General features: G+C 30.4%; 1 protein-coding gene across 1 annotated transcript; it reads right to left on the minus strand.

Annotated features, from left to right (window-relative positions):
• Positions 1-2,100: 2,100 nt before the first annotated feature.
• LOC109013247 (FCS-Like Zinc finger 6-like) lies at positions 2,101-3,605 on the minus strand. Its single transcript, XM_035686994.1, has 2 exons — positions 3,162-3,605; positions 2,101-2,516 (listed from the first exon to the last, which is right to left on the minus strand). The coding sequence occupies exons 1-2, from the start codon at positions 3,503-3,505 to the stop codon at positions 2,357-2,359; spliced, it is 504 nt and encodes a 167-aa protein (XP_035542887.1). The 5' UTR covers positions 3,506-3,605; the 3' UTR covers positions 2,101-2,356.
• Positions 3,606-8,813: the final 5,208 nt, after the last annotated feature.

The raw sequence follows: 8,813 nt of genomic DNA on the forward strand, positions 1-8,813 counted from the left end.
GTGGCCACCATCATTAATCCACTAAATGTCTTTGCTATTTTATTGGGCTATAAATATATATATATATATATATATGCTTATGTGTAAAAGTACTATCGATCTAAAGCATTTTATACAGTTAGAAAGCGAAAAAATCAATGATCTTCATAAATAATTAAGACATGCTGATCAGCTGGTAACGGCTTACTTTATGGATCAAAATGCTTCTAATTTATGGGTTTATTAAATAACTGATCATGTCATCTCTGAATTGTAGCTAGATTTCACACTTTTTTTCTTTTAAAATGCAGAATATATCTTCAGTACTACTGCTTTTTTTCAAAAAAAAAAAAAAAAAACTTTGATTTAAAAAAAAAAAAAAACAAAATTGGGTTTTTATTTTGGACCTTTGTGGTAATTAGCATCATCCAAGACTACATATGAGAAGAGACAGTTAGGTTCCAATTTTAATCCTCTTTAATTATGTGGTTTTCCTAATATTAATGTTTACATGTGACTTAAAAATAAAGTTCCTTAAATCCCGCAAAACCTTACATCAATCTACTTATATTAAAGTTCTTTCCAAAAATTCCCAATAGAGGTAGATCTGAGGTCTAAATTATGGGCGGTCCCTTGGTGACAAAAAGGATTGTTACTTTATATATGTGCATGCCAAGGGTCCCATCAGCTGCTGCTACTACTACTACACCAACTCATCATAATCCCATCAATCAATTAACATAAAACTCCAAATTATGAATCTCTTTCAATTTTAATTGGAAACACCATGCCAACCTGATACTGCCATTTGCCATAGATTCCCCCCACCTCTTCTTAATTTATTCCTGCTCTACGTTGAAAGAAGGGAAAATCTTAAAAACCAAAAATAAGAACGAAACAAAAGTGGGAAAAATGGAGATATTGGCCGTCATTGAGTATTTATTTTTATTAAGACCACAAGCAGCTGTCTCTAGATTTTGCATTACTATGAACAAGTTTCTAAGATAGCAAACTATAGATCTAGTGAAAGAATAAGTGTTAAAAATGGGGCCAACAGATCCGATCCCCTCTGTATTTTGGCCTACAAGCACGGTTTTTTGTCCTCGGCTTTAAAGGGCACGGTGTACAGTCATTAAATGTGGACCTTCTATAGTTTAAAGCATCTACTAAGTTATTTCTATATATATATATAAATATATATATTATGTATGTTGGGTGGTACTGAATTCTATGGGACTTGCATCGCCGCCGTAAGAATGAAAATGTGTGGGTTCTGAGGAGTAGAAGGGACCATTCCCCATTTCAGAATTCAGAGTCATATATAATAAGTTAATGGCATTTTCAGGTCGAAAGGAGAAAGTTGTAGGGGACAGGAATCAGCAAATAAAGTTTTATATATATATATATAATATATATATATATATATACAGGTGAATTGATGTGATCTGAAAATTTTTCCTTGGTTGTTTCATACATTTTGGCAAGGTTTAGGAACTTCCAAGCGGACGTTGCAATATGATAATATTAAATTGATCATCGGGAGCTGAATAATTATAAATAAGAATCGATTGAATATATAGTTAGTAAGTAAAATCTGAATAAATATTTTATAATTTTAGAACTCCAAGAAGCCTCTTTTTCTTCATTGCTCATGAGTTAAGGGAAAGAACAAAAGGGAGTTCGTACGTTGAAGATAGCAATGGTATCCAAGACAATAATTGAGAATTGATCAGAAAGTCAAATTGGAATATCTTTAAGACATGATCACTCTGGTACGTATATAGGGTACCAAGTACTCCGGATACCATAGATTTATATACATACATATATATATATATATATATTGAAGTATCTGTATAGAACTTTGTTTTATAGTACTCGAACAATATTATTGTCTGTAGTACTCGACGTTTATTATTATGATTCATGTTGAACTCGATCAAAGGACGAAATGTATTAATCGCTCGACCGGGGTTGGCTAGGTGTGGTGCCTAGACTTCCCACATACAAAATATATAAGATGCGCAATCATTCATATCCCAAGGAAATGGAAGGAATTAGAAAGATTGTTAGTTTAATCGTCTATGTCAGAAGTCAGAACCATTTGAAAGAACCAGATCATCAGTACGTCGAAGCCTCGCCAATTTCTTTCCATTTAGCATCCACCACACAACACGTACGTACGTACAGCAGAGCAGCACTTAAAAGCCTTTTTGTACAATCTTAAACATGATACTATCCTTTGGCATTATTAACGTGTTAACATGACCAAGATAATTAATTAAGAGAAAATTGAGGCCAGATCCCAATATCCCTCTCCCTCTCTCTTTCTGTGTATAACTTTCTCATCATGATCGGTCTCTCCAAAGCCATTTTTCTATGCAGCAGCCACAGTCTCACTTTTACTCGACGCCTTGGTGGATGGCGACGCGTGGCGACCTTCTTTCTTTGATGCCACGGTGCAGTACTTCTCTTTCCTCTCGTCTTGATTCATCTGTTGCTCCCTGCACTCTAAACTACAAAACGCTGTATCCCCCCTGAAACCCAGACAGTCCACCATTAATTTAATGCACCTTATAACACGAAACGTAATAATGAACTCTGGCATAGAATTGAGAACTCATCCTCAGAGAGAGAGGGAGAGAGAGGGAGCGCATAGGAAAAACAAAAGTTGAATATTCGAGAAACATGACAGCAACAGGTGATTGTAGTACGGGGTTCATAATTATTTTGGCTGGTTTCGGATCTTGTATATATATAATAAAGGTTCTAGAGCAATTAATATATACGAAAATATATATTGTATAATACAACAAATGGGTTTTCCCAAGTTCACGGTATTATTTTCACAAACCAATTCCACAAGATTCTCCTACAGAGCTGTATACTTAATTTGCATGTATCCCATATCAGATGAAAATCTTGAACAAACGCAGAGAATTGATCTGAGGGCTTGTTAAGGGAACATTAAACATCACGACCCGAAACACAGAAACTCTTCAATAAGATCCCAACCACAACTCAGAAGGTTTCTTGTTAAAAAACTACCAGAAAACGAAAAATAATAAACTCAGACCTACTACAGATCAGAACCCAATAACAAAAATGCTAAAGAAAAAGATTAAGTCATTTATCAAGTACTGAAACGGTGAGAGACATGCAGAGAGAGTTAGAGGTAGTACCTATACATGTAGATGTCTCGGCCAGGTGCCAGGCGTCGTTTACAGAGGCCACAGGTGTGCAGAAAGTGGGCTGTCTCCATGAAAGGATCAGTACCAGAGTTGGTTCTGATATGGGTTGATCTGGGAGACACCATGGCCAAGAAAGCTTGGTCGTATCCTCCATTTGGAACGAAGTTCATGTTGGGGGGCACTGGCCCATTTCCCACCGCTGTTTCATGCGGATTAACGATGGGGTTTTCGAGATCAGAGGGTTCTGGAGGTTCAAAGACGCTAGGATCCACGTTGATCCCGTTCATGCTTGTTGTTCTCCTTATCGGAGGGCGTGGACGCTTCCCCAGCAACATCGTCTCCTCTGCTATGGAGAAACAAGAAGTGCACACAGAGCACAGAGAGGAGGCGAGGGAGAGAGAGGGATTTGGGCGGGGGAGTAAGAATGGAAGGTGGGCGTGAAGATAAACGGGATGCGAGGAGCTAAGAGCGGATCTGGGCCGTTGCTTGGAGGCACCAAGTACAAGAAGTCCACGTCACGTTTCCCTTCCTTTTTAATGCTCTCCTTGTCTTCTTCTCTCTTTTTTGTTTTTTTGTTTTCCTTTCTTTTTTCTCCGCTGGCTTCACTTATCTTATTTTTCGAGTTATTTTGTTATTATCCTGTGAATATATCACGCGATCCGCATTATTTATTTTTTAAATTAAATTATGTTAACCACGTATATTCTATAAATTACCATGAGAATAATTTTTTTATTTTTTTTATTGAGTGAGGTTCAATCAGTTGACTTTCCTTCTTAATTTGTCATGTATTCTTTAGTGATCTGACTTCAAGCTTGTAGCGATTTCTTTTTTTCTTTTTTTTTTTAGAGTTAGATGATCCGAAAATTTTATAAATAATAATATAATTTGTAAATAGTAAAAGAATAATTTAAATTTTAAAAAAGGAAAAATAAAAAATATTATAAATTAAAATGTTTGTAAAGTTCAGTACCAGTTCAATGAATTTAGAAGAAAAGATATAAAAATGTTGTTTGTTTTTTGAGGTACAAGGAGGAGACATCGAGTACACACAATCAAGTACTGTACCGGAACTGGAAGTGTCTTTCATTTAAGCAAGCAAAGGTACTTACTTGCGTTGGGATGCTAGCTAGTACTGTCTTGGATACCATTGCTATCTTCAGCGTGCCAGCGATTGATTTTTTTTTTTACTCAATTGTTAAGTTAGAATTTTAAAATTAATTTCTTATTTTATTTTAAATATTTAATGAATTTAAAAATATGTTCAAAAAATAAAAACAAAAAAATAAAAATTTCTTTTGCCTATTTCGGTGCTGTTTCGGTGGTCTCCCTTTGTGGGAGTACGTAGCATTGTCCTTTAGTACATCTGTAAATAACAGTCAGACAATAGTAAATAATAATAAATAGAATCGTGCTACATCTATTGAGTATATAGTTCGAGGATGTATTTCGATAGTCATTATTCTCTTTTATTTTTAAAAAATATTTAATTTAATTTTATCTTATCTTATTTAATCATTAAAATTTTTTTAACTTTTAATATAAAATAAAATAAATAATTTAACTTTTTTAAATTTTAAAATAAAAATAATATTAAAAATATATTCGAACAATATTTTATTCAACTTTTTAATTTTGATCTCAATTCATCCCATCTCATCTACGAAAATAAACGAAACCTTAATTCATTTAGTCTTTATTTATTTATTTATTTATACCTTTACACATAAACAATTTCCTATATCATTTAAAAATATTTTCTTAATTATTAAATAAAATAAAATAAAAAATTCAGGACCCATGTCGGGACTCATTTGTCAAGAAAAGTTGCATTATTCTAATAAATAATTTATAAATAGTAATAAATTGGGTAAGAAACCTGATTCAAGGTGATTTTGCTAGGCTCTCGTAAGGCACACATGAGTCTAGCTTCCAAGACTTTGCACAAAGATTTCACTAAACATCTCTTTGGATATATGTTTGGTTGCAAGAGGTGAATTTTAACTCTTATGAATGCGTGTAGGACACACAGTCGAATGAACTGTTTTTTTGAAAAACAATGTGAGTTTGTTTTGAGTCATACCAATATAAGGATTCCTATATGTGGGTTCCATCGGTATGTTGAAGTTTCAATGGTGAAGATGAGTTCATTTGTGGGCATTGCTATCAAAAGGGTATGAGTTAATATATAAGCTGTCTCGTTGCATAAATCAAGTAGGTCACTCATAGATAATACATGTCAAAAACTGATTTATAAGACACTACAAGAAAAATAGATATTTGTGACTATTATTTTGCGCTGAAAATGACTATTTACAACGAAAACAAATTCATTTTAATTAAAAATAATCACTTCACTAGAAATAATTGGTCGCATAAGATCATTTTTCTTGTAGTGAGATTACTTATATAGTCATGAATTTATAGGCGAGGACTTGGATATTTGGCTTTGTTGATTTTGCAAATTAGTAAATAATTACTCCATGGTGTTTATATTGAAAACTCATTCACCACCCTCACCAATTTTAGGTCATATTTGTTCATGTCTCTTTAATTGATTAATAATTCATCTAAATTTGAGAAATGAATGCTAATAACATCAAATCAACATTATTAATATACAGAATTGAACCCACAATTAGGCGGTGGTTTTCGAAGTCCAAGTCCAAATTATATACATATTAACATTATTTGAGAAATTTTAAGCAAAGCAAGTTGATGAGAATCATGTCCAATAATCAACAGGCCGACCGATATGGTGAATGGTCTAGCGTGTGTTGGAAGATAAAACAGACTTTTAAAAAAAAATATCTAGAAACTAATATTTATAAAATAATGATATATATAAGTTTAAAATGTATAAGTTTGCATAGAACCTTTTATAAAAATATAAATATATAAATTTCACCTTTAAAAAGTGTAAACAATTCACTTTTTATAATGAAATCCACTTTTTTTATAAAGTGCTTGCATAATACTTATACGTTTGGACATTGTTTCTAATATCACTCATATTTATATGTTTATTATTCGAGTAATGTTACATATAATTGTTGAGTGTGTAAGTGTTATACAGTCAATTTAAAAAAAAAATCTACTATTAAAAAATTAATTTTATAAATTTAAAATATACAAATCTACTTAAAAACTTTTATAAAAAAATAGATCTCACTTTAAAAAAGTGTGAACAATTCACATTTTATAATGAAATCCACTTTTTTTATAAAGTACTTGCACAATACTTATACATTTAGGCATTGTTCCTAACATCACTCATATTTATATGTTTATTATTTGAGTAATACTATATAGTTGTTGAGTGCACAAGCATCATGCAGTCGATTTGAAAAAAAGATCTATTATTAAAAAAATTAATTTTATAAGTTTAAAATATACAAGTCTACGTAGAACCTTTTATAAAAAAAATAGAACACACCTTAAAAAAGTGTGAACAATTCACTTTTTATAATGAAACCCACTTGTTTATAAAGTGCTTGCATAATACTTATACATTTGGGCATTGATCCTAACATTCACTCATATTTATATGTTTATTATTTGAGTAATGCTACATACAGTTGTTGAGTGCGCAAGTGTTATACAATCGTTTTGAAAAAATGATCTACTATTAAAAAATTATTATTTTTATGTAGATATTTTATTTATTCACTTTTTTTAAATGATTGCGTAATGTTTGTATACACACAATTATAACTATAATTATTTCTCTTATTATTATAGGCTAGAATGTACACTTGGCCTATGTCGTATGGTTTATAATTTTTTTTTTTTTTTGCTTATGAATAAAATTGTAGTTTTACCACCCCCAACTAGGGGTGTAACCGGTCCGATTCAGTCCGATTTTGAATAAAATTTAGGACCGAACAGGTATGTAACGGTTTTGTATTTTTCAAAACCGATTACACACCGGTTACCCTCCTAAACCGATTTTACCGGTTTCCGGTCCTATCCGATTTTTCAATTTTTTTAAAATGTAAGTTTCACAATTTGTCATTTAAAATTTGTTTATAAAAAAAATTGATTTAAAAAAATTGTTTTATACTTTTATTAATATATTAGACTATATAATAGTATTAATATTAGACTATTAGTATAGTTATAAGTTATATATTAATATTAATTATAAACTATATATTTAATATTAGTATCAGTTATAAAATTTTAATAAAAACTTGTAGTATTAATTATAAGTATAACTATAGTCATTAGTCTATATTAGACTATTAATATTAGTTATAAACTTTTAGTGATTTATTATTAACATTTTATGTAATAATTTATAAATTATGATAAGAAATTATTTTATATATGAATATATATAATTATATATAAAAATTTCACATAAAATTTATAATTATACATAATATATAAAACTTATATATATTAATATATATATATATAATATTTTATATAAAATTTATATATACAATAATACAAATATTATTTTTTATATATAATTTTTATCAACCGATCTTGTCTGTAAAATTTTAAAACCGAAACCGATCAATTTTTATATTTTAAAAATCGGTTCCATATCGGACCGATTCAAAATGAATAAAATCGATCCAGTCTAATCTAATCTAAATCAATTTTTTGATTTGAATTTACACCCTTACCTCAATCCTTTATATATTCATTTTTATGAATCTTAGGTGTCGTTTACTTGTTTGTACTTTTACCTCTTTGTCTTATTAATGAGTGATGACATGCATCCTCCAAATAAAAGAATAGGTGGAAGCAAGTTAAAAAAATGGAGCGAAAGTAGAAAGATGGTGTACGTGATCAAAGAGGGTCGAAGAGTGGAAGGTGAAGGCATCAAGATTCAAAGGGTGGGTTGAACGTGGACACGACGACGACACACACAGGCACAGACAGACACATTGGGGACTGTAATTTTGAGAGGACAGCCTGGTTGGACGGACAGGCACGCCACGCCTATTGGATTAGATTACATCATTAGAGGTATATGTCACTCTCTCTCTTCTATTCATGATGTTGTGTTCCAAACTCTCGGGGCACTTTTATGGAATGGGCGGAAAAAAAATGGACTGCCCCACCATTACAAAAAAAATCTACCATATAATTATTTTGGTAGATAACAAATAAGAAAGATATTTTTATTTTTTGGGTTGACAAATATAACCTTTAATTATTTTTAATTATTTTTCTTTTACAAAAATAATATTTGAACTCCTAACCTGATAAATTTTTTATAAAATTACTGAATAATATTAGATATAGCATTATGAATGCGACGCAAGTTTCGTTGCTATAAACTTATGATATAAATAAAGTTAGTTACAAAATTAATTTGTTCATGCTAACTCTAGAGTTCGTTTGTTTTTATAATGAGATAAAATGAGTTGAGATTAAAGTTAAATAGTTGAATAAAATATTGTTAAAATATATTTTTTAATATTATTTTTATTTTAAAAATTGAAAAAATTAAATTATTTATTTTATTTTATATTAAAAATTAAAAAAATTATAATAATTAAAAAAAATAGATGAAATGAGATTAGATATTTTTTAAAAACAAATGAGGCCATAATTAGCTCGTGAAAGTGAAGGAATTCATGTCCCTCATGCAAGCTTCCTCAATATAATTTTTGTAAAAATAAA

This window comes from Juglans regia, chromosome 1 (genome assembly GCF_001411555.2).
Source record: "Juglans regia cultivar Chandler chromosome 1, Walnut 2.0, whole genome shotgun sequence".
NCBI lineage: Eukaryota > Viridiplantae > Streptophyta > Magnoliopsida > Fagales > Juglandaceae > Juglans > Juglans regia.

Coding starts and splice junctions, on each gene's coding strand:
- LOC109013247 (XM_035686994.1), bottom strand. CDS start 3,505: ATGTTGCTGGGGAAGCGTCCACGCCCTCCGATAAGGAGAACAACAAGC. Junction 2,517..3,161: donor CGAGACATCTACATGTATAG/GTACTACCTCTA, acceptor TCTGGGTTTCAG/GGGGGATACAGCGTTTTGTA.